Source organism: Scyliorhinus torazame, chromosome 10 (assembly GCF_047496885.1).
Source record: "Scyliorhinus torazame isolate Kashiwa2021f chromosome 10, sScyTor2.1, whole genome shotgun sequence".
NCBI lineage: Eukaryota > Metazoa > Chordata > Chondrichthyes > Carcharhiniformes > Scyliorhinidae > Scyliorhinus > Scyliorhinus torazame.
This window is the reverse complement of record NC_092716.1, coordinates 226,743,278-226,768,373: the sequence shown is the minus strand read 5'-3', so window position 1 is coordinate 226,768,373 and position 25,096 is coordinate 226,743,278. Positions and strand designations below refer to the sequence as shown.

The 25,096-nt window shown below is 45.1% G+C and overlaps 1 protein-coding gene across 3 annotated transcripts in view; it reads right to left on the bottom strand.

The window, feature by feature from the left end:
* The window catches only part of ipo7 (importin 7), a 111,793-nt gene that overhangs the window by 31,077 nt on the left and 55,620 nt on the right, over window positions 1-25,096 (bottom strand). For all 3 annotated transcript variants that reach the window (XM_072466515.1, XM_072466516.1, XM_072466517.1), the window contains exons 7-16: window positions 24,957-25,051; window positions 24,059-24,143; window positions 23,433-23,567; window positions 11,890-11,989; window positions 8,877-8,953; window positions 6,332-6,448; window positions 2,896-2,985; window positions 1,782-1,947; window positions 1,191-1,351; window positions 794-922 (exon numbers count right to left, since the gene is read on the bottom strand). In XM_072466515.1, coding sequence (XP_072322616.1) covers window positions 794-922; window positions 1,191-1,351; window positions 1,782-1,947; window positions 2,896-2,985; window positions 6,332-6,448; window positions 8,877-8,953; window positions 11,890-11,989; window positions 23,433-23,567; window positions 24,059-24,143; window positions 24,957-25,051 — 1,155 coding nt within the window. The remainder of the gene's footprint in view (window positions 1-793; window positions 923-1,190; window positions 1,352-1,781; window positions 1,948-2,895; window positions 2,986-6,331; window positions 6,449-8,876; window positions 8,954-11,889; window positions 11,990-23,432; window positions 23,568-24,058; window positions 24,144-24,956; window positions 25,052-25,096) is intronic.

The window sequence follows — 25,096 nt, the reverse complement described above, 5'->3', positions numbered from 1 at the left end:
CTACAAGGAACTTATGGGGACAGAGGAGACGCAGACCGAGGAGCTGAAGCGCAAGTGGGAGGAGGAACTGGGAGGAGAGGTAGAGGATGGTCTGTGGGCGGACGCGTTGAGTAGAGCTAACGCATCCACAACATGTGTCAGGCTCAGCCTGATACAATTCAAGGTCGTTCACTGGGCTCATATGACAGCGGCCCGGATGAGCAGATTCTTTGGGGTGGAAGACGGGTGTACAAAATGTGCGGGAGGACCAGCGAACCATGTCCACATGTTCTGGGCATGTCCAAAGCTTAGGGGATTTTGGCAGGGGTTTGCAGATGTCATGTCCACGGTGTTAAAAACAAGGGTGGCACTGAGTCCAGAGGTGGCAATTTTCGGGGCGTCGGAAGACCCGGGAATCCAGGAGGAGAAAGAAGCAGACTTCTGTCCTTTGCTTCCCTGTTAGCCCGGAGACAGATACTATGAGCTTGGAGGGACTCAAAGCCCCCGAAGTCGAAGACCTGGCCCGGAGGTGGCAACCGTTCGTCGACTTCTTTGCGGAAAATTAATAGTCAGCAGGGGTTTGGGGGGGGTTTAGTTTAGAGTCGGGGGTTAATAAAAGGTGGGACCTGTAAGGGAGGGAGATGGCTTTTGCACTATGTTTATAGTTTCATGTACAACGCTAATTTGTTATCATACCAAAAATACCTCAATAAAATGTTTATTAAAAAATAAGTTAATACCATAGGAACAAACCAGTAAACGAACAAATGTTAGAGGTTTAAAAATAGAAAAATCAGTCATCCGAATAACTAACCTCCTTGTGATCTTCCACAACACTAAGGAGAGTATCAATAGTGTTAAGAATTCCCATTGCAGTAACTGCCTTATCATCACTGCCCTCTTCATCTGGGCCCGTCTGTATGACTTGGTTAAAGGTCATTGCCTAGAATAAAAGCAAAGGCTCCAATCTTACTAAAAATTCCTTTACATCAACTTGAGGAATTGCTTGCTTATTTGTTTACTGTTATCACAATTGAAATAATCAATGGTCCAATTGCACAGAACAAATAGGGAGTCAAATATGCGGTCATGCACAAAGGGAGATGTAATATGCAGCAGAGGTAGAGTTATCTGGAACCATGCAAATATCATAGACACAACAGTATTAGTTCACCTGCAAGATAATCTAACATAACAATCAAACTATTTACCAAATGCTGAGTCATCTCCACTGCGATGGGGGTCACCTCTTCACTATATTCACAAATCATTTTCTGAATCACATTAGTTAAATCATCATTTTCAGTCTCTCTGACAATGTGCAGCAAGGCCTGCATCACAGGTCTAATAAAAGGTTTTATGTATTCCTTGGCTATAAAGGAAAAGAAATGTACAACTTAGTTTTTCTCAAAATGATCTGTTCCATTCAGAGTCAAAGACTTAGACATTTCCATTATTTGTTCTTAAGCTTCTCCTTTACTAAACACACACTGGTCTGACTGAAGTAAATATAGGCAAGCTGGTTTCAACTCCTTCAACAAAAGCAGCTGAAACTATTTCTACAGTTGTGGATTTCTCACTCTCCGTCAACAGGACTTAACCTTATTTCTGGCACACTTAAAATTCAGTTTAGTGGTGAGTTAATTTAGAAACATTCAAGGACAACAATTTAATCTATATTGGTAACTCACAACATTTCACTTTGAATTCCCTCCCCCACCCCCAGTCAAATAGAACAGTAGGGATAAATGCCTCCTTCAATATAGCACTCACTTGAAAAGTTCCAAACTGGCTTTTATTACCTTTCTCCTGGTTACTGATGAGGACCTGAAGAGCTATAGCAGCCTCCACTTTCACAGGCATTTCTTTATCTTCAATCAGGCACCTTCGGGTCAGCTCCAGTGCAGTTTGCAGGTTCTGGTCATTCTTAAACTTAACCTCACAGAAATAATGAAGGACCCAACAAGCCTGAAATGATAAATGTCAAATGAGTTTTACAGCCAATGTTTCGCAGCAACACCTTTCTCTTGAGGTTGGAAATACACTGATCAAGGCAAAGTTCTCCTGTGCAGACTTCAGAAATTCTTTCCCTCTCACTTCCCTTTACATTATTAAAAATTAACTGTTGCAAGATTTATACAAATTTGCTCCTCCAGGCCTCTTTCCATCAAAGCCAATAACTAGACTTATCATTCCCAACCTACATGGATTGCCACAATACTTTCTGATCTTTGCCCATCAAGCCTCAGTCCACACCATTAATGATCAGTTCTGAAAACGAGCTACAAGCCAACAATGATTCAGGAGCTGAGGAACTTTGGGCAGCAGGAATAACTTGCTGTTGGCCTGCCTTGTCCTTATAACACTGGACCCATGTCTCATTCCCTCCCAATACCAACAGATAGCACCCCAACATCTTTGGATCTACTTCCATTGCTTCTAAGCCCCAGGCCTCCTTCCTCTCCCAACTAGAAATCAAGATATTCCTCATCATTCCATTCAATTTTTTTTCACACGCTGGAAGACTGCTCAACTCCAATTCCCTTACTTCAAAGCTTCTCTACAGCAAAATATCTACCTCAAATCAGCACCATCTTGGCAAGTTGCAAAGGAAAATAGAATAAAGGCCGCAATCAAAAAACTGAATCATGTTAAGATTAATTCCAACGTTTTTGGTAAAACTTGCAGATAACCCAGCAATAATACATTTGGACTTCAGTCTTTGCGCAACACTAATTCACTATATCCCGGTCACTTGTTAATTTGCTTCAGCTAGTAACCAGTCAGTTCTCACCGTAACAATTTAATGAAACATCACATGGAAGCAAGAGGGGGCAGGATAAACCGATATTAGTCTGAATAATGTTTGGGTTAATACTAAAAGGGGTGAAATGGGGAACTTGTGTACACACTCACCCTTGCTCTCATGTAGCCCAATTCACTGCTGAACAGTGGGAAGACATGGTTCTGCAACATGAATTCCATCTGATCCTTGTAGATCTTTTTCTGTTGCAGGAACAAATATAGCTGGTTAAACAGATTTAAAATCAAGACGGCACATAGGTCAACTGTGTAAAACACAAAAATAAACACTTTTGTGAATCTATGTATCCTCCAAATTGTGCACTCCTCTCCCAACTGTCTCTTTAACGATCCGCCAACTGCAATCAACAGAATCCAACCTTCCAGAAGATTGTTAAAAGTCAACTCCACCCAAATGAGTGGACAAACAACATCTGATATGAACATGCCTCTGCCCATAGAACATTAGCCAAGATCAACCGATTCGCTGCAAAGTTTGGAGTTAGAACATACTGCAAAACACAGCCTCATATTTCTACGGTGTGGAGGTGCCGGCGTTGGACTGGGGTGAGCACAGTAAGAAATCTGACACCACCAGAGTCCAACAGGTTTGTTTCAAACCAGTAGCTTTCAGAGCACAGCTCCTTCCTCAGGTGAATGAAAAGGTGGGTTCCAGAGAGAGAGAGAGAGAGAGAGAGAGAGAGAGAGAGAGAGAGAGAGAGAGAGAGAGAGAGAGAGAGAGAGAAAAAGTCAATGATGCAAGACGATAGTTTGAATGAGAGTCTTTGCAGGTAATTAAGTCTTTACAGGTCCAGACATTGCAACTGGAGAGAGGGATAACCACAGGTTAAAGAGGTGGGAATTGTCTCAAGTCAGGGCAGTTGGTAGGATTTTGCAAGCCCAGGACAGATGGTGGGGGGTGAATGTAGTGCGACATGAATCCAAGGTCCCGGTTGAGGTCGTACTCATGTGTGCGGAACTTGGCTATTAGTTTCTGCTCGGTGATTCTGCGTTGTCGTGCGTCCTGAAGGCAGCCTTGGAGAACGCTTACCCGAAGAGCAGAGGATGAATGCTGAAGTGTTCCCCGACCGGGAGGGAACAGTCCTGACTGGCGAATGTCGTGCGATGTCCGTTCATCTGTTGCTGCAGCGTCTGCATGGTCTCGCCAATGTACCACGCTTTGGGTCATCTTTCCTGCAGCGTATGAGGTAGACAATGTTGGCCGAGTATGTACCACATACCTGGTGGGTGGCGTTCTCACGTGTAATGGTGGTACCCATGTCGATGATCTGGCACGTCTTGCAGAGATTGCCATGGCAGGGTTGTGTGGCGTCGTGGTCGCTGTTCTAAAGGCTGGGCAGTTTGCTGCAAACAATGGTCTGTTTGAGGTTGCGCGGTTGTTTGAAGGCAAGTAGTGGGGGTGTGGGGATGACCGTGGCAAGATGTTCATCTTCATCGATGACGTGTTGAAGGCTGCGAAGATGTCGTCGTAGTTTCTCCGCTCCAAGTACTGGACGACGAAGAGTACTCTGTCGGTTGTGACCGTATTTGTCTTCGGAGGAAGTCGGTGCGGTTTTTTGCTGTGGCGCGTTGGAACTGTCGATCGATGAGTCGAGCGTCATATCCCATTCATACGAGGGCACCTTTCAGCATCTGTAGATGTCTGTTACGCTCATCCTTGTCTGAGCAAATCCTGTGTATATGGAGGGCTTGTCCAGTGGGAATGGATTCTTTAATGTGTTTAGAGTGGAAGCTGGAGAAGTGGAGCATCGTGAGGTTATTCGTGGGCTTGCAGTAAGGCAAAGTGCTGAGGTGACCGTCCTTGATGGAGAGGAGTGTGTCCAAGAACGCAACTGATTCTGGAGAGTAGCCCATGGTGAGTCTGATGGTGGGATGGAACTTATTGTCATTGTGTAATCATTTCAGTGATGCTTCGCCGTGGGTCCAAAGGGAAAAAATGTCATCGATGTATCTGGTGTATAACGTCAGTTGAAGGTCCTGTGCGATGAGGAGATCCTGTTCAAACTTGTGCATGAAGATGTTCGCATATTGAGGTGCGAATTTGGTCCCCATGGCTGTTCCGTGTGTCTGGATGAAGAACTGGTTGTCGAAGGTGAAGATGTTGTGATCCAGAATGAAGCGGATGAGTTGCAGAATTGCATCTGGAGATTGGCAGTTGTCGGTGTTGAGTACTGAGGCGGTTGCAGCAATGCTGTCGGCATGGGGGTGCTGGTGTAGAGTGCCAAGACGTCCATTGTGATGAGGAATGTTCCTGGTTCAATTGGTCCATGGTGCCGAGTTACTGTAAGAAGTCCGTCGTATTGTGACAAATGCTGGGCGTTTCTTGTGCGATGGGTTTCAAGATGCCCTCGATGTAGCCAGAGAGGTTCTCTCACAGGGTCCCGCTGCCTGATACTATAGGACGGCCTGTTTTTTTCTTCTTTTTATAAATTTATAGAGTACCCAATTAATTTTTTCCAATTAAGGGGCAATTTTGTGTGGTCAATCCACCTACCCAGCACATCTTTGGGTCGTGGGGGCGAAACCCACGCAAACACGAGGAGAATGTGCAAACTCCACACAGTGACCCAGGGCCGGGATCGAACCTGGGACCTCAGTGCCGTGAGGCAACAGTGCTAACCCACTGCGCCACCGTGCTGCCCCGGCCTGGTGTGTTGGCCTTGTGTATTTTCGCGAGGCAGTAGAGATCTCCAATGCGGTGAGTATGTGGGATGAGAGCACGTCGGGTGCTCTGAAGGTCTGGATCCAAGGTCTTGATCAGTCTGTTGAGTTGGCGGGTGTGTTCCTTGGTCGGATCTGCAGGTAACTCGAGTGTTCCTGGTTGTTGAGTTGTCGGTACACTTCTTTGCAGTAGGTCGTTCTGTTCAGTAGGACGGTGGCCCCTCCTTTGTCTGCTGGGTTGATGACGATGTTGCGGTTGATCTTGAGAGCGCGGATGGCGTTGCGGTGTGCTTGGGTGACGTTCGGAGCTGTCTTGTGAATGCGACTGATGAATCTGGAATTGATGCGACTCCTGACGGCTTGAGCATACATGTCGAGTCTAGGGCAGCAGCCTTCCGGAGGGGTCCAATTCGACTCTTTCCTCTTCGGTTGCCGCACCGCAGATCTCTCGGTCTACTGTTCCAGTTCATTGGTTGTCACATTGGGTTCGCTGTCGGCCTCTTGGGCACAGGTTGTGAATATGTACTCTATCTTGGTTTCCAGGTTGTGGCATCTGCTGTAGAGCTGGTGTACAAGGTGGTTGAGGTGTGTGGGAGGTGTGACGGCAGAGTCTCTCAGCGTAGTCTGTGTTGTAGGTCGATTTGAATGGGTTTGTGATCTGTAGCCCTTTCCGGATCTTGTCTGCTTTCTTGCATCTTTGTAGAAACGTAATGTCAGTGTCTATATGCACAATCTTCTTGGAGATCCTCTCCACTTTGAGCCGGCATATTTCTAATGCTGAGCATTGGAGCCCATTCGCTGTAAAAGAAGCAGCACCGTGCAAATATGCAATTAAGCAGGTTCTTTTATGTGCCACTATAATAATCACCTTCAATAGTACTTCGGCGAGGGAGCCAATCATATGTAAAGCTCCATCTTTCTTCCTGGGATCAACAGTTGGTTCTGTGAGTATTTGGTAACAGAATCCCATTGTTTTTTGCAACACCTGAAAAAAAGACATTTGCGAGGATTAATACTTGGGCAAAGTCTTCATTGTTGTTCACAATACTGCAGCACATAAAACATAGTGGGAAGGCATACATTTAATCCATTCAAACAGTAAGGCAGAAAGAAATGTTTTTGACAAAAAGAACAGCATTTGTAACCATTTCCAAATCTACAGCAATGCTATGGGCAATGCAATAGTCCAACAGTTGACAGTACTTTCAGTTGGTCAGAAATTCAATCTCTAGTTCACAGAATTCCAGGGTTCCAACCTTCCTCAGGATTACTTGGTGTTTCACCACCTTGCATTAGGCAATACAATCCTAAAAGCATCAGTACAAAAGACAGTAATTTAGCTCACTGACCCAATGTTGGCTCTGCACAGGAGCCATCAAGTCTCATTCAATATTGCTGCTCTTCATCCGGAATTCATGTTTTCAATCTAATATTTGAATAATTCTCTCAAATACATTGACTTGAAACAGAGTAAATTACTTTACAACAAAATTGTTTACTCACAATTTGCAACATCAAAATGTTGATTACTATGCTTAAAATTGAAAGAGAAAAACGTATGAATGGGGAATACCTTTCATTGCGGATGCCCTAACCCCTCTCAAATTTTTTCTTAACCAACATTTTATTAAGGCATTTATGGTTTTAACAAAAGATACAAATACAAATGTAAACCTAATTAAGTGCATAACACCCCCGTCCACCTCTTCGCACTGTTCCCACCTAACCTAAATTAACCTACCCCCCTCCCTTATTGAATCTGCTAACAGTTTAGTTTCCCCCGAAGAAGTCGATAAACGGCTGCCTAATCTGAACGAACCCCAACATTGATCCTCTCAGGGCGAACTTAATTTTCTTAAGCATGAGAAACCCAGCCATGTCGCTAACCCATATCCCCGATTTCAAGGGCTCCGAGTCCCTCCACGCTAATAAGATCTGTCTCCGGGCTACCAAAGAGGCAACAGCCAAAATGTCAGCCTCTCTCGCAACCTGGACTCCCGAGTCTTCCGACACTCCAGAAATCGCCACCTCTGGACTCGGCGCCACCCTAATTTTTAATACCGTGGGCATGACATCCACAAATCCCTGCCAGAATCCCCTAAGCTTCGTGAATGCCCAAAATATGTGGACATTATTTGCGGACCCTCCTGCACACCTCAAACACCTGTCCTCCACCCCAAAACACCTGCTCATCCGGGCCACCGTCATGTGTGCCCGGTGAACCACGTTGAATTGCATCAGGCCGAGCCTGGCACATGATGAGGACGTGTTGACTCTGTTCAGGGCATTCTCCCACAGACCCGCCTCTAACACCTTTCCCAACGCATCTTCCCACTTACGCTTTAGCTCACCATCTGGGTTTCCTCCCACTCCACAAGTTCTTTATAGATTTCCGATTCCTTCCCGTTCTAGAAACTACCTTGTCCTGTATACCCTGTGGCGGTAGAAGGGGAAAGGTTGAAACCTGCCTTTGCACAAAATCCCTCACCTGCAGATAACGAAACCATTCCCTCCCGGCAATTCAAACTCCTCTTCCAGATCCTCCAAATAGGGAGTGCTCCCATCAAGAAACAGATCTCCCAGTCTCTCAATACCTGCTCTCTGCCACCTCCGAAACCCTCCCACCTAACCTCCCCGGCACAAACCGGTGATTACCACAAATTGGAGCCCACACCGACACTCCCTCCACTCCCATATGCTTCCGCCACTGCCCCCAAACTCTCAGGGCCACCACTACCATCGGGCTTGTGGAGTACCGGGCCGGTGAGAACAGCAAAAGAGCCATTACCAATGCCCCAAACATGTACCATTACATGAGTCTGCCATTAACCGCTCCCACACTGACCCCTCCCCCACTACCCACTTAACCTCTCTCAAGTTTAACAAAATGTAGTTACAAACATTTTACTTTCTACATCTATCCAAACAAGGCCCATTACTGAACATGCAGAATACCTGAAAGGCCAACAAAACATTTAGGTGGTCAATGTTTCCTCTAACATTCCTGTGCTGGCCACAAGTTAGCCCCTTGCATGTGTGGCTGAGCAAAAAAATTTGAACACGCCCTTGCACTTATATCACCCGAAAACACAATTAGAGTATATTAATGATCATAACTTCTTAGTCGATTGAATTGGAGACTGAACACTATTGAGATGACCGTACAACACTGCAAGACCATTTCATTATCTCAAGTTCCCCTATGACCAACAGTATCGAGCTGCAGTACTAGAAAACAGCACACATTTTGCGCACACAGTCCATGACCAAGATCTATGCCAGCAGAAAAAGATCCACAGTAGTATTTTTAAATTAGGAGCAAGCAAATAATGATAGCATTTTGTTGGACATTTGTAAGCTCTAGAACAAAAGCTTGGCTTATCGTAACATCCAAAAATCAGTGAAATACTCACTTCTTTTCTCTTACTACAGGCTGTGTATAATAACGTCTGAGCTGCTGTTGTTGGAGAGATGAAGTCTTCAAACACATCTATACATAAAACCCAGGAATTAACTTTTATAAATAGTGATGATTAAATCCCCAAGCGCAAGTTCATCTTTAAATAGTTATTTTTAAATCAAATTAGCACTGATTTCCCCAATAAAATTCAACCTCAAGATATCTCAAAAGCCATTACCAGATGACCCAAATTCAAACTCAATTGCAACACCCTTATAATTGATATATCTTTGCTTTCTTTTTCAGATTTATTAAAGATAATATTTAATAGTTAATCATATGAGTCAAAGTTCACCTATACAACTTCAAATACCACGATAAAAGATATGGAAGTGGCCCTTTCGAGCCACAGTAATTGGATTGCCTCACTGGAAGCAGCGATGTCTATGATGGCTGAAGCGAACAAGTCAGTGAAGGCAAAGGTGAATGACCGAGAGAAATCGGTCCAGGAGAAAGTGCCGAGGGAGAATTCGGAATGTCCAATTCACGTAACAAGCATAAGATGGTTGTGCCTGTTGGAGGTCAATCATCTCAGTCCCAGTACATTGCTGCCGGTGTTCCCCAGGGTAATGTCCAAGATCCAACTATCTCTAACTATGTTAGCCATGACCTCCCTCCATCATAAGGTCAGAAAGGAGGATGTTCACTCCTGATTGTGCAATGTTCAGTAACATTCGTGACGACTCGATACTGAAGGAGTTGGGTCATATGCAACAAGACTTGAACAACATTCAGCCTTCGGCTGTTTAAGTGGCAAGTAACAAGTATCAGTTCAGGACCATCTCCAATAAGGGAGAATAAGGGGCTGTTTAGCACAGGGCTAAATCGCTGGCTTTGAAAGCAGACCTAAGCAGGCCAGCAGCACGATTCAATTCCCGTAACAGCCTCCCCGAACAGGCGCCAGAATGTGGCGACTAGGGGCTTTTCACAGTAACTTCATTTGAAGCCTACTTGTGACAATAAGCGATTTTCATATATATTTTTTTTCATCTGACCAACCCCCGTGACATTCAATCGCTCACTATCAACTATCTGGGAATGGGTACCACTCACCAGAATCTGAACCCACCATATAAATACAGAGGCTACAGAAGCAGGTCAGAGACTGTGAATCCTGTTGTGAGTAACTCACCACCCGACTCCCCAAAGCCTGTCCACCATCTACAAGGTGCATATCAGGAGATTGATGGAATACTCTCCATTTGCATTTGCTTGGATGAGTACAACCCCAACAACACTCAAGAACTCAACTGTGTTCAGGGCAAAGCAGCCCACATGATTAGCACCCCATCCACTACCTTCAGCATTCACTTCCTCCACGACAGAAGCTCACCCTGTTCTCACTGTGCCCTGTACAAAATGCACTGTAGGACCTTGCCAAGCCTTCTTAGCAGCACCTTTCAAACTTGTGACCTCTACCAACTGGAAGGACACAGGCAAGGCAGACTCAACAACACTCTAGGTGTATCTATGCCACATATAATGCAGTGGTTGAAGGTGGCGGCTCCACACCACCGTCAAAAGCAATTAGGGATGGACAATGAATGCTGGACTAGCCAGCAATGCCCACATCCTGTGAAAGAAAATTAAATCACATGGTTCAATACAAAACCAACATTTAGGAAATTTATGTGGTAGCTAACACACAATCACAATAAATTATTAGCTAATTTATCAACACTTCAGCTGAACAATTTTACCATTGATTGGTAATTGCTACTGTGGATTAAATAATCCAAGGGAATCTAATGGGGGGGGGGGGGGGGAGGTGATAGAAGAAGAAAAAAATCAGTGGCGAAATTCTCCCCCAACGGCGGGATGCCCGCCGACTGGCGCCAAAGCCGGCGCCAATCAGACGGGCATCGCGCCGGCAAAAAGGTGCGGAAGTCTCCGCATCTTTGGCGGCCTAGCCCCAACATTGAGGGGCTAGGCCGACGCCGGAGGGATTTCCGCCCCGCCAGCTGGCGGAAATGGCGTTTGTTGCCCCGCCAGCTGGCGCGGAAATGCGGCGCATGCGCGGGAGCGTCAGCGGCCGCTGTCAGTTTCCCCGCGCATGCACGGGAGCGTCAGCGGCCGCTGAAAGTTTCCCGCGCATGCGCAGTGGGGAGAGTCTCTTCCGCCTCCGCCATGGTGGAGGCCGTGGCGGAGACGGAAGGGAAAGAGTGCCCCCACGGCACAGGCCCGCCCACGGATCGGTGGGCCCCGATCGCGGGCCAGGCCACCTTGGGGGCACCCCCCCGGGGTCAGATCGCCCCGCGCCCCCCCCCCAGGACCCCGGAGCCCGCCCACGCCGCCTGGTCCCGCCGGTAAATACCAGGTTTGATTTACGTCGGCGGGGCAGGCAATTCCTGGGCGGGACTTCGGCCCATCCGGGCCGGAGAATCCAGCGGGGGGTCCTGCCAACCGGCGCGGCCGGATTCCCGCCCCCGCCCAATCTCCGGGAGCGGAGACTTCGGCGGGGGCGGGATTCACGGCGGCCAACGCCCATTCTCCGACCCGGCAGGGGGTCGGAGAATGACGCCCCAGATTCCTCACTCCAGCTCTTAAAAATCTACACCTAATAATTCCTGCTATAAATAACCTTGTGGCTAGTTGGACTAGATACAGCGGCAATCCTCAGATTGGATAAAAACTTGCTGCCACCCATTGTCTATGTTCAACACGAACAGTGCATATTTGAATAAAATATTCAAGGACAATACAGTATACGTGGAATAATACCACCCCAAGGAATTAATACAGAAGGGGGAAGGGAGAAAGAACAAGAGGTTCAGAGCCTACCATGTTGGCACGAGCTTTTTGCTAGAATGATCAAAGCCTACTCGCAGAGATTTGGCAAGTCAAGGATGGATTTTTATTTATATTTTAAATTTCTTTTTAATAAGGTTGTTGCATATTTTGTTATAAATTAATGTGCTGTTTTTAAATAAACAATTCCACCTGCAACCCAAAATAACATCACTTACCAAATTTCATACGAATATACTCGTACGGATCTTCCTGCCAGAGCTCCTCATCTGCATCTGTGTAGCACATCAAGGGGAAGACAACATCTTGGATAATGCCCTACAAAGGCAAACAAAATTTGTTCATGCTAATAATCCATCAAAATGAACTAATTTGCCTCAATCTTAAAGAGATTTGATTTGGGATAGCTATCACCAACTTCATTAATTCACTTATTTTTGAGGACATCACCTCCACTCCAACTTTTCCCCTGAACCCAAAAAATAAAATTTGCCTCTCAGAACCTCTAGCCTTCTCAATTTACAATACCCTGCACTTATACAGCACCTTTAACAAAAAAGTACCCAAGGCTCTTCACAGCAGCATTGTAAAACAAAGAAAGACACCAAGTCACAGAAGGAGCTTTTTGACCAAAAGCTTGGTCAAAGAAGCAACTTTCAAGAAACGTGTCGTAAAGAAGGACCAAGAGGTGTAGACACATTACAGAGCTTGGAGCCGAGGCATATGGTGCAGCAATTCAAATTGGCAACATGCAAGCGACCGGAAATCAAGAAGCACAAACATCTTGGAGGGTAGTGGAACTGGAGGAGATAGATTAGAGATGGAGAGAGGCAAGGCCATGGAGACAGCCAAAATCAAGGAGAATTTTAAAGTCAAGATGTTTCTTGACCAGGAGACAATGTGTGTCAGTAAGCACAGGGATGAAAAGGAAACAGGACTTGCAACTGAGAAGGGAATCGCGGAAGAGGACCCAGTGCTCAACAGGAGGAAGGGCACCCAACATAGGGTGGTAGTGAGAGGTGACCGAGGAGGATTCTGGGAGAAGTCGACTTGCGCACTACAACAGAGAAGAGGATCACAGAGGATCAATGTCAAAGAATAGCAAAGCACCAAATATTACATTGCTGTCGCGTTTCCATCCTCCCCATCTCAAACCAAAAAAAAGAGAGGCTGTTTGATAATTGTGACTTAAAAACAGCAGAGCCTCAGCTGTGTGCATTACTTGATCAGTAAAGAAGGCTTTGGATCAACAGGACTCCATGAGATATATCTGCAAGAAGTGCCAGAGGTGACTAGTCCTTGAACAACATGTGGCTGATTTGGATCAGTGACTCTCTTCGCTGCACATCATAGAAGAGGGAGGGGTAAACGGGATAAGGATCCAGAGAACTGTGGATCGTATAGGCCGATCTCCCTTTTAAATGTGGATGCGAAATTGCTGGCAAAGATCTTGGCCACGCGCATAGAGGACTGTGTCACGGAGGTGATAGGGGAGGACCAGACGGGGTTTTGTGAAGGGACATGACCTGACGTCCAACATTAGAAGGCTCTTAAATGTGATTATGATGCCAGCGGAGGGGCGCAAGGTCGAGGTGGTGGTAGCCATGGATGCAGAAAAGGTCTTTGATCGGGTGGAGTGGAAGTACTTGTGGGTCACCGAGGAAGGTTTGGGTTCGGGCATGGATTCGTTGACTGGGTCCAGCTGTGATATCAGGCACTGGTAGCGAATCTAAGGACCAACCGGGTCCGGACAGAATATTTTAGTTTGTGCAGTGGGACATGACAGGGGTGTCCATTCTCCCCCCTACTGTTTGCCCTGGCCATAGAGCCCTTGGCAATGGTGTTTAGATCATCGAACATCTGGTGGTGGTGGGGGGGGGGGGGGGGAGCACAGGGTTTCACTCTACGCGGACGACTTGCCCCTTTACATAACAGACCCATTGGGGGGAATGGCTGGGATTATGGAGATATTGGAGGAATTTGGTCGATTCTCGGGCTACAAATTAAACATGGGTAAGAGTGAGCTGTTCGTGATCCAGGCACGGGGGCAGGAGAGGAGACCGACGGAATTACCGTTTAAAGTGGTGGGAAGGAATTTTAGGTACCTGGGGATTCAAGATGACAAGGGACTGGGATCAACTCCATAAGTTACATTTGGGTTGCGGTTGAGCAACTGAAAGGGGACTTCCGCAGGTGGGACATGCTCCCGCTGTCACTGGTGGGGAGGGTACAGACTGTCCTCCTGAGATTGCCATTTGTGTTTCAATGTCTTCCAATTTTTATCCTTAAGGCATTTTTCAGGAAAACTAAAGCGGTGATCTCAGGTTTCATATGGGCTTGTAAGCCCCCCCCCCCACCCCCCGAGGGTGAGGACGGTCCTTTTGGAACAGGGGCGCGGGAGGTGGGGGCTTGGCCCTTCTGAATTTTATTCATTATTACTGGGCAGCGAATATAACGATGGTTAGGAAGTGGGTAGTGGGGGAGGTGTCGGCGTGGGAGCGAGTGGAGGCAGCATCCTGTAAGGGTATGAGTTTGGAGGCTTTGTTTTGGAGAGCTCTGCCGTTCTTGCCGGCTTGGTACTCTACAAGCCCAGTGGTAGTGGCAGCCCTGAGGGTGGAGGCAACACATGAGACTGGAGGGAGCACCGGTGTGGTCACCGGTCTGTGACAACCACCATTTTGTTCCGCGAGGGCTGGACGGGGGCTTTAAGAGATGGCAGCGGGCAGGGATTGAGAGATTTGGTGATCTCTTCATTAAAGAGGGTTTTCCGAGCCTGGAGAGATTAGAGGAGGAGATTGAGTTGCCGGGTGGGAACGGATTTCGGTACCTACAGGTACAGGACTTTGTCCGGAGGCAGGTTCCAAGCTTCCCTCGCCTCTCTCCAAGGGGACTGCAGGATAAGGTGATGTCAAAAACAGGGGTTGGGTAGGTGAAGGTCTCGGAAATATATAAGGAATTGATGGAGTGGGAAGGGGTCCCAATTCGGGAGGTGAAGAGGAAGTGGGAGGAAGAGTTGGGAGTTGGAAGTCGGACTATGGGAAAAGGCCTCGAGGAGTCATCCTCGTCGTGTGCCAGGCTTAGCTTGATCCAGTTCAAGGTGGCCCACAGGGCTCATATGACTATGGCCCAGATGAGTAGGTTTTTTGAGGAGGTGGAGGACAAGTGTGGGCAATGTGGGGGAATCACATACACATGTTTTGGGCGTGTCCAAAGGGGAGGGGATTCTGGCAGGGATTTGCGGAAGTCATGTCAGAGGTCCTGAAAGGGAGGGTTACTCAGAGTCCAGGAATGGCAATATTTGGGATGTTGGAGGATCCGGGGGCCCAGGAGAGAGAAGCTGAAGTTTTGGACTTTGCCTCCCTGGTGGGCCCGGAGATGGATTTTACTGGGATGGAGGGACTCGGAGCCTCCAAAGTCAGGGGTGTGGGTCAGTGACATGGCAGGGTTTCTCAGGCTGGAGAAGATTAAGTTCGCCGTAAGAGGTTCAATTCAGGGGTAGCAGCTGTTAATTGACTTCTTCAAGGAAAACTGACCGTCAGCAGAAGGGGGGATGGAGGAAAAGGGAGGCATGGCGTTGTAGAATAAGAATAGGGAATCTAATATACAGGCAGTCAGGAGGTAGGGCGGGGCGGGGAGTTGGGTATGTTATTGATGTTGTTGCGTGCGTCGGACCACTCTGTTGCTTAGAATGTTTAAATGATAAAATTATAAATGCTTCAATAAAATGTTTTCTAAAAAAAATAAAGGAGGGAGAGGTGTTTCTGGAACAGTTGTACCAGAGGGTGGTCAGTCAACATTGTGATAGGCAGGCAAGGAGGAGTGTAGGGGAGGCAGGAGAGTGACCATTCATCGAAAAGAAACAGCATGTTCAGGAAACCCAGGGCCCCTTGGAGTTGTCAAACAGGTATGAAATTTTAGATGCCGGTGAAGTGAGCAACACAACTGAATCAGGCATAGATGACTCGAGGGGAAACCATAGTACCATGGTGCCGGAGGCTATTCTAGGAAAAGAGAGGGAGGCTGGTAGGCAGATTAGAAAGGTGGTAGTCATGGATCAATAGTTCGAGGGATAGACAGTCTAGTTTGCAGCCAGGATTGAGAGTCCTGTATGGTCTGTTGCCTCCTGGGTGCAAGGGTTCGGGCCAAAACAGATCGGCTGGACAAACGTCTGGAAAGGGAGAGTAAACACCAGAGGTTATGGTTCATGTGGAAACCAACAACATAGGGAGGGACAGTTTTGAGGTCTAGCAGGGCCAGTTTCAGGAGTTAGGGAGTAAGTTGAAACGTAGGAATTCCAGGATAGTAATCTCAGATATACTACCTGTGCCACGTGCTTCACCATTTAGGCAACGGCAGATCAGGGACATAAATGCATGGCTTAAGGGATGGTGTAGAAGGGAGGGGTTTACATTTTTGGGACATTGGGATCAGTTTTGGAAAGGAGAAAGCTATTTACAAAAGATAGACTTCACCTGAGCCGAAATGCAACCAATCTCCTGGCTGAGAGTGTAAATAGGGTTGTGGGGGGAGATTTAATCTTGTAATGCAGCAGGGTGGGTTGACTAATGGGCCTAGCTTTAGAAGTACCAGTGAGGGCAAAAGAGAGAAGATGGGGAACAGGGAAAAGTGAGGCAAGGCTGAACAAAGAAATGGTCGCCTCCCAAAGGGCAAGAAAGAAATTCTGGCAGGGTTAAATTGTATGTATGTAAATGGATGGAGTATAGTGAAAACAAATTGGGGGACCGGAAGCAGAAATTGCTCTAGAGGCATATGGCATAGTAGCATTGACAGAAAAGTGGTTCAAGCCAGAACAGGATTGGATACCTAACATCCAGAGTTTCAGATTTTAGTAGAAACAAGGGGGGTAAAAAGGGAGTGGCATAGCAGTCTTGGTCAAATATGGCATCATAGCCTTTGAACGAGATGCAGTTCCTGAATTAGAATCTATATGGTTGGAGGTGAGAAACAGGAAGGGAGCGGTGACCTTTAGTATTTACCATAGCCCTCCAAATAGTGCGGAGGAAGTGGAACAGAGCACTTGTGAGCACATGATTATGGAAACCGGCAGGGCAAGTGGAGTTACGATAGTTGGGGATTTCAATTAACCTAAGGTAGACTGGGAAAAGGGTGGAGTGCGTGGCAGAGAAGGGGAGAAATTCCTGCAGTGTATGCAGGAGAACTTTTCGCAACAGCACATTTCCAGTCCTACCAGGGAGCAAGATGTGCTGGATCAGGTCCTAGGAAATTAGGTAGGGCAGGTGCAGTACGTCAGCGTGGGGCAACATTTGGGGAAATAGCGATCATAATATAATATGATTCAATGTTAAATTGGAAAAGGATAAAAATCTGTCACGGATTAAGATCCCAGACTAGAAAAGGACAAATTTTAGGGGTCTAAAAGATGAACTGGAGCAGGTTGATTGGAAGCACATTTTGGTGGCTAAAACAATGAATGAAAAATGGGAGATTTTCAAAGGAGAGATGAATAGGGTGCAAGCTAGGTACGTACCCATGAAAAATAAATACGGAGTATCCAAAGCTAGAGTACCTGAATGACTAAGGATATTGATGATAAAATAAGAAAAACGAGGTGTATGATACTTGCCGGAATAATAATAGCAATAGAAATCAGGAAGAGTATCTCAAATGCAAGAGAGAGGCTAAGGGTGGTATAAGGAAGGCTAAGAGGAAGCAGGAGGAAAGGATGACAGGCTGTGCTAAAACAAACAGCAAAATGTTCTTCAAACATAAAAGATTTGTGAAGGATAGAGTAGGGTCCATAAGGGACAAGCAGGATAAACTGCTCACTGAGGCAGAGGGTATGGCAGTGGTGCTAAATGAGTACTTTGCTTCTGTATTTGCCAAATTAAAAGTTGGTGACAGTGGCCCAGTTGAAAATGTGGGTCTTGAGCAACTGGAATAGTATAGAGGTATATAAAGAAAAGGTGCTAAAAGGGCTGGCACCACTCCAAGGAGAGAAGTCGGCAAGTCCAGATGGGATGCATCCGAGATTGCTGAGAGTTAAGGCACCACATTGCAGGGCCGTGAACAGAAATTTTCCAGGCCTCTCTGAACACAGGATTAGTCCCGGGGGACAGGAGAATTACAAATGTGATGCCGTTGTTTAAGAAAGGGGCAAAAAAGGATAACCCAGGAAACTACAGACCTATCAGCTTGACATCAATGGTGTGAAAACTGACAGAGGCCAAAATACGGGATGAGAGATAAATATACACTTAGAGAAAAATAAGTTAATACTAGACAGTCAACATGGCTTTGTCAAGGGCAGATATTGTCTGACAAATGTAACTGAGTTGTTGATGAGGTGACACAGGCATTGGATGTAGGAGGTGCCATGGATATTGTATATTTGGACTTTCAGAAAGCATTTGATACCATGCCACATAGCAGGTTGATTAGCAAATTAAAAATGTTTGGGATTGATGGGTCCTTGGCAGCGTGAATTAGAAGTTGGCTAAGAGATAGGAAATGGAGGGTAGTTATAGATGGGCATTTCTCAGACTGGAGAGGAGTTGAAAGTGGTGTTCCCCAGGGCTCAATTTTGGGACCCTTGCTTTTTCTGATTTATATAAATGATTTAGAGATGGGTATTGAGGGCAAAATCTCAAAATTTGCAGATGATACTAAGCTAGGGAGAATAGTGAATTGTGAGGATGATGCTGAGCGACTTCATGAGACGACAATATAAGCTCGATGGCACAACTTTGAGGGGAGTATAGGAGCAGAGGGACCTCAGGAGTCAAGTGCATAATTCTCTGAAGATGGCCAGGCAAGTTGAAAGAATTGTTAAGAAGGCTTACAGCATTCTTGGATAAATAGAGGATAGAGTATAAAAGCAAGGAAGTGATGCTGCAAATTATTGGTCAGACCATATTTGGAGTGGTGTGTTCAGTACTGGGCACCTTATTTAAGGAAGGATGTTAAAGCCCTAGAGAGAGTGGAGGGTATTTATTGTAATGATACCAGGAATGAGGAATTTTAAATACAAAGAAAGATTGGAGAAATTGGGCTTGTTCTCATTGGGCTGGTTTTCCTTGGAGCAGAGAAGATTAAGAGGTGGCCTTATTGAGGTGTTCAAAATTATGAACAATTTTGACAGGAGGATATTCTGTTTCCACTAGTTGGTATATCAGTGACTCCCAGTCACAATTTCAGGATAGTCAGGAAGCGAGCTAAGAGTAAGATGAGGAGAAACATCTTTACTCAACGATTGTTGGGATTTAGAATGTGCTGCCTGGGAGTGGTGGAGACGGATTCCATAGGAGGTTTCAAAAGAGAGCTGGATACATATTTGAAAGTGATTAATTGAGAGGGATACGGAGCTAGGGCTGGAGATTAGGACTAGCTGGGTTGCTCTTTTGGGAGCCGGTGCAGACACGATGGGCTGAAGGCCTCCTTCTGTGCTGTAAACAACAACAATGATATTTCACAATATGGACAGCAGTGTTCTAGATTATCTCAACTGTATGGAGGGTAAAATGTGGGCGATCAGACAGGAGTGCATTGGAATAGCAGAGTCTCGAGGTAGCAAAGGCATGAATGAAGGTTTCCTCAACAGATGAGCTGAGCTAGAGGCAAAGTTGTATGATATTACCAAGTCTTAGCAATGGCATAAGCACGGCTGTTGGAAGTTCATCTCGGGATCAAACATAACACTAAAGTAGCAAACAGATTGGCTTAAGTGTTAATTTCTATCTGAAGAGATAGTATAATGTAATTAATACTCTTCTTATAAAAGAACCATTAGGGATAGGTGACCACGATATGATGGAATTTTCAGTGAGGTGGTTCAATCTGAAGCTGGGGTGTTAAAATTTGAACAAAGGAAATTGATAGAATCATAGAATTTACAGTACAGAAGGAGGCCATTTGGCCCATCGAGTCTGTACCGGCTCTTGGAAAGAGCACCCGATTTAAGCCCACACTTCCACCTTTTCCCTGTAACCCAGCAACCCTATTTAAGCCCATACTTCCACCCTTTCCCTGTAACCCAGCAACCCTACCTAACCCAAGGGCAATTTTTGCATGGCCAATCCATCTAACCTGTACATCTCTGGAATGTGGGAGGAAACCGGAGCACCCGGAGGAAACCCACGCAGACACGGGGAGAACATGCAGACTCCACACAGACAGTGACCCAAGTCGAGAATCGAACCTGGGACCCTGGAGCTGTGAAGCAACTGTGCTACCCAGTGTGCTACCATTGTGAAGGTGCGAGGGGCAATTTGGCTGAGGTGAATTGGGGAAATAAAAAGGTATGATGGTACACAGACAATGGATAATCTCCAAGGAATTATTATTTAGTTTACAGCAAATATTCTTCAAGGCACAAAAACTGAAAACAAATGTCAGTCAACCAGGACCAACAAGGGAAGTTAAGGATTGTACAAGATGAAAGAAAAAGGCTAATTGCTAAAGGAAAATTGTTCGAAATAGTAAACTTGAATATTGGGAGCATATTTAGCATACAGCAAAGACGAAGAAACCGATAAAGGCAGGATAGAATATGCATGCAAACTAACATGTAAACTAACAAAAAATAAAGCCATGCAAAAAAGGAAACATTTTGCGAAAACAAACGTGAACCCCTTCCAGGCATAGTGAGGAGAATTTATAATGGAGAATAGAGGAATGGCAAAAGCTAAATGATTACTTTATGTCCGTCTTCACTGAGGAAAAATACAAGAAATCTGCCAGAATTAGAGATCCAAAGGGCTGGGGAAATTGAGGAATTGAAGTAAATTAGTATTTCCAAGAAGGTTGCATTGGAGAAACTAATGAATCTTAAGGTTGATAAGTCCCCTGGACCTGATATTCTACATCCCAGAGTGTTGAGAGAAACAGCCAAGGAGATAGTGAATGCATTGGTGATCATCTTCCAAAATTCTATAGGTTCAAGAATGTTTCCAGCAGATTTGAAGGTAGAAAATGTCAGCCCACTGTTGAGGGAGAGAAAAAACAGGGAACTGAAGACCGGTTAGCCATACATTAGTTGTCCTCTTACCACTGGAATTATTGCCAAAGAAAGTGCAATGAATGTTCACCAGACTTATTCCTGGGATGGCGGGACTTTTCTATGAAGAGAAATTGGGGACACCTGGCCTGTATTCTCCAGAGCTCGAAAAAATGAGCTGATCTCATTGAAGCCTACAAAATATTTAGAGAGATAGACAGCGTAGAGGAAGTTGAGGTTTTCCTTGGTATGAAAGTTCAAGTCATCGAGTATGCTTAAAGCAGAAACTCACAGATTTCTCAATACCAATGACATAAAGAGATATGGGGAAAAGAGCATGGAAGTGAATGATCAGCTACAATCATATTGAATGGCAAAGCATGCTCGGCAAGTTAAATGGCCGCATTCTGCTCCCATGTTCCTATCTCATTGTCTCCGGGTGAAGGGATGGAGCTACCAGCAAAGGAATAACATTTGGAGTTGGGAGCAAAAAATAATAGCTTCAGTCTTCGCCATATTTAATTGGGCGGTGTTTCTGCTTAACCAGTACAAGATGGTGAATAACTAGTCTGATAATTTAGCAACAGGGGAAGAGTAGAGAAAGGTGGCAGTGAGTAGAGCTGTGTTGTCCGTGTCCATGTACAAACCAACACTGTGCCTTCAGATGATGTCACCGAGCAGCATGTATCATTATACACAAAATGTGATGGAGTTCAATCGAAATTAAATTTTCCCAAAGCTTCTCAATTACTTGACTGACAAAAGCCATGGGGACCGGAGTAATTCTCAGACGTTACCAAATTAGCTGATAATACAAAAACAACAATTAGTATCACTGTTGCTGGGTGGGATATTATGGGGGTGGGGACAGAAAGGAAGACATAGCAGTCCAACTTTTCATTCCTGTTTAACTTCCGACCTGTGTTGTACAATTCCACATTAGTTAAGAATCAGTGAAAAACATCCATTGCCAAGATAAAAATATATCCGGGCTCAGCTGCATTTAACCAACCAGTTAAAAAAATCTGACTAGTAATCGCTCTTGACACATTCAGGTGAAGCATCTGATGGCAACCAGTGTCCACAGAGCAGAACATTTGCACGGTGCCAACAGCTCCAAAATGGGTAATGAAGCAGGTAGTTCTATTGAGTAGTCTGGGTTTAGGTCAAATGATAAGATCACAGGTTATGCAACTTGCATAAACATAACTGAAGAGTTCGGAGCAGATTCTAATAACCATAAGATATTGGAGAATTAGGCCACTTGGGCAATTGAGTCTGCTCCACCATTCAATCTTAGCTGATATGTTCCTCATCCCCATTCTCCTTCCTTCTCCCATAAAGCGGATTTCCGTATTGATCAAGAAATCCCCTTTTTAAATTTTTTTTTTATTTATTTTTTTATTTTTTTTTTTAAAAAGAGTACCCAATTCATTTTTTCCAATTAAGGGGCAATTTAGCGTGTCCAATCCACCTAGCTTGCACATTTTTGGGTTGTGGGGGCGAAACCCACGCAAACACGGGGAGAATGTGCAAACTCCAAACGGACAGTGACCCAGAGCCGGGATCGAGCCTGGAACCTCGGCGCTGTGAGGCTACAGTGCTAACCCACGTGCTGCCCGAAGAAATCCCCTTAAAAAAAATTTTTTTTTAATTTTTTTTTTTTTTTTTTTAAGTACCCAATTCTTTTTTTCCAATTAAGGGGGAATTTAGTGTGGCCAATTCACCTACCCTGCACATCTTGGGCTGTTGGGGTGAGACCCATGTAGACATGGGGAGAATGTGCAAACTCCACTCGGACAGTAACCCGGGGCCGGGATCGAACCCAGGTCTCAGTGCTGTGAGGCAACAGTGCTAACCACTGTGCCACCGTGCTGCCCAGGAAATCCCCTTATTAATCAAGAACACCAGATTTATGCTCGAGGTGCTGTTACCTACAGGGCTACAGACCAAGAATTGGATGGTGAAATCAGACAGAATAGTTATTTCTTAGCACATTAGTATGAGGAGCAGGAGCAGACAATTTAGCCTCTAGAGCCTGCTCCACCATTCAATACCATCATGGCTGTCTCATCATGGCCTCATCGCCACTGCCCCCCCCCCCCGTTCTCCATAACCTTTTCAACCCATTACGAATTTAAAATCTGTCCAACTGCTCCTTAAATTTACTCACTGTTCCAGCATTCACCCTCTCTGGGGTAGCGAATTCCAGATTCACATCACTTTGGGAGAAGTAGTTTCTCCCCAACGCCGTTTTAAATTTTCTACCTCTTATCCTAAGACTATGACCTCTCGTTCTATAATACCCCACAAGAGCAAGCATCTGCTTTAAGTCTACTTTATCCATACCTCATGATCTTGCATACCTCAATTTAATTTCCCCTCATTCTTCTAAAATCTAGAGTATAGTCCTAAACTGTTCAATCTCTCTTCATGCGACAAACCCCTCATCTCTGGAATCAACTTAGTGAACCTCCTCCGAACTGCCTCCAATGCCACTACATCTTTCTTTAAATAACGGACCTAAATGGTGCACAGTACTCCTGGTGCAGGCTCACCAATGCCTTGTATAGTTGCAATATTTCCTTACATTCCTTTAGTTAAACCAACTAAATTACAGAAAGGCAGAACTGTTTTACTTGCAACAAATTCATCTCTTTAAAATGTTAGACCATATGACGTAGGAGCAGAAACAGGCCATTTGGTACATCGGGTCTTCTATTTAACACTGCTCATAATTTTCTTGGCAAACATGCTAAACTAACTCAGCATTACAAGTAGCCTCACCTGAATATGAGGTTTTAGATTTTTCCAGGTGACAGCATGAGCAACACCCTGGTTGATGTAGTTCAGTGTTTGCTGCAATACACGAGGAGCCACATATTGTTTTTCTTTGTATTGATACAAAACTTTCAAAAGCACCTGTAACAAGATATACTGAGTTAAGGCTATCCAACATATGTACATTTACAAAAACATCGAGGACAAAGATTTGAAATGCACAACCTACATGCAACATGTTGCAGCACAGTTTTAGTGTTACTATAGCCACTCAGTATCTCTATGATTACCTGCCGACAATAACCATGACTTAATACATCACACATACATTTGTATTAAATTGTAGTAAAGTGAAGCAATAACATGGAAGTTTCAATCCCAGACTCAGTTTTACTCCAAAAACAGCCGTTTTGGGCAATGTTATGGCTAATGCTATGGAAGTGAACTTGCAATCAAACAATAGTTGTAAATTTGTAATGGAAATATGACAAATCTGTATACTAGACAATCCAATCCTCCTCACTTGTCTGAAAGAGAAAGCACAGGTGTCAAGGCAGTAAGGCTAAAAAAAAAGACAAAAGCATAGCATTAATGCCAGAGCTTAGAGGAAATACGTAGAAATGATACTATACCTGCTGGATATTGACAGCATAACCCTTGAGGAATACATCAGCAAATTCATTGTATTCTTTGGAAACATTACCCGGACTGCCGTACCTGGTAGATACAAACATATTTCAGTTGTCATTTATTGAAATGGGTAAATGAGTACGGTTCGCCTCAGAATTTTGACTTTTGGTCACTATCTACTAACTCCTGCTGGGAATGCTTAAACATGGACACTGGGCAGGGTCAAAATTAGCTCAACTGTAATGATTCCATGCTTCAAAAGCTAGCCAACACACAATATCCAATCGCACATTAAAAAGGGACAAATGGGGGCAGCATGGTGGCGCAGCAGTTAGCACTGCTGCCTCACAGTGCCGAGAACCCGGCCCCGATCCCGGCCCCGAGTCACTGTCTGTGTGGAGTTTGCACGTTCTCCCCATGTCTGTATGGGTCTCATCCCCACAACCTGAGCTACGGAGGAACGTCTTCACCCAAAGGGTTGTGAATCTATGGAATTCCTTGCCCAGTGAAGCAGTAGAGGCTCCTTCATTAAATGTTTTTAAGATAAAGATAGATAGTTTTTTGAAGAGTAAAGGGATTAAGGGTTATGGTGTTCGGGCCGGAAAGTGGAACTGAGTCCACAAAAGATCAGCCATGATCTCATTGAATGGCGGAGCAGGCTCGAGGGGCAGATGGCCTACGCCTGCTTCTTATGTAACCCAAAAAGATGAGGAGAGGTGAATTGGCCCCTTAATTGGAAAAAAATAATTGGTTTTCTAAAAGAAAAAATTCTTAAAGGGATAAAGGAGTACTGGATAACATGCGAAACAAAACACCACCTAGGAGTAACATTTTCAGGAAGAGTTAGGGAAAGAGAGAAAAGTTCCTCTAGAAATTACAAACCACTGAAAAAACACTTACCGTTCGAACAATCTGGCCAAGATGTGCAAAGCCCATTTTTTGCATTTCCACCAAGGAAGCTCAGGTCGATCATCTTCATCAACTTGAAGAGTTTCCTTGAAACAAGCACAAATTCAGTGGTGAAAATATGCAGAACTTAC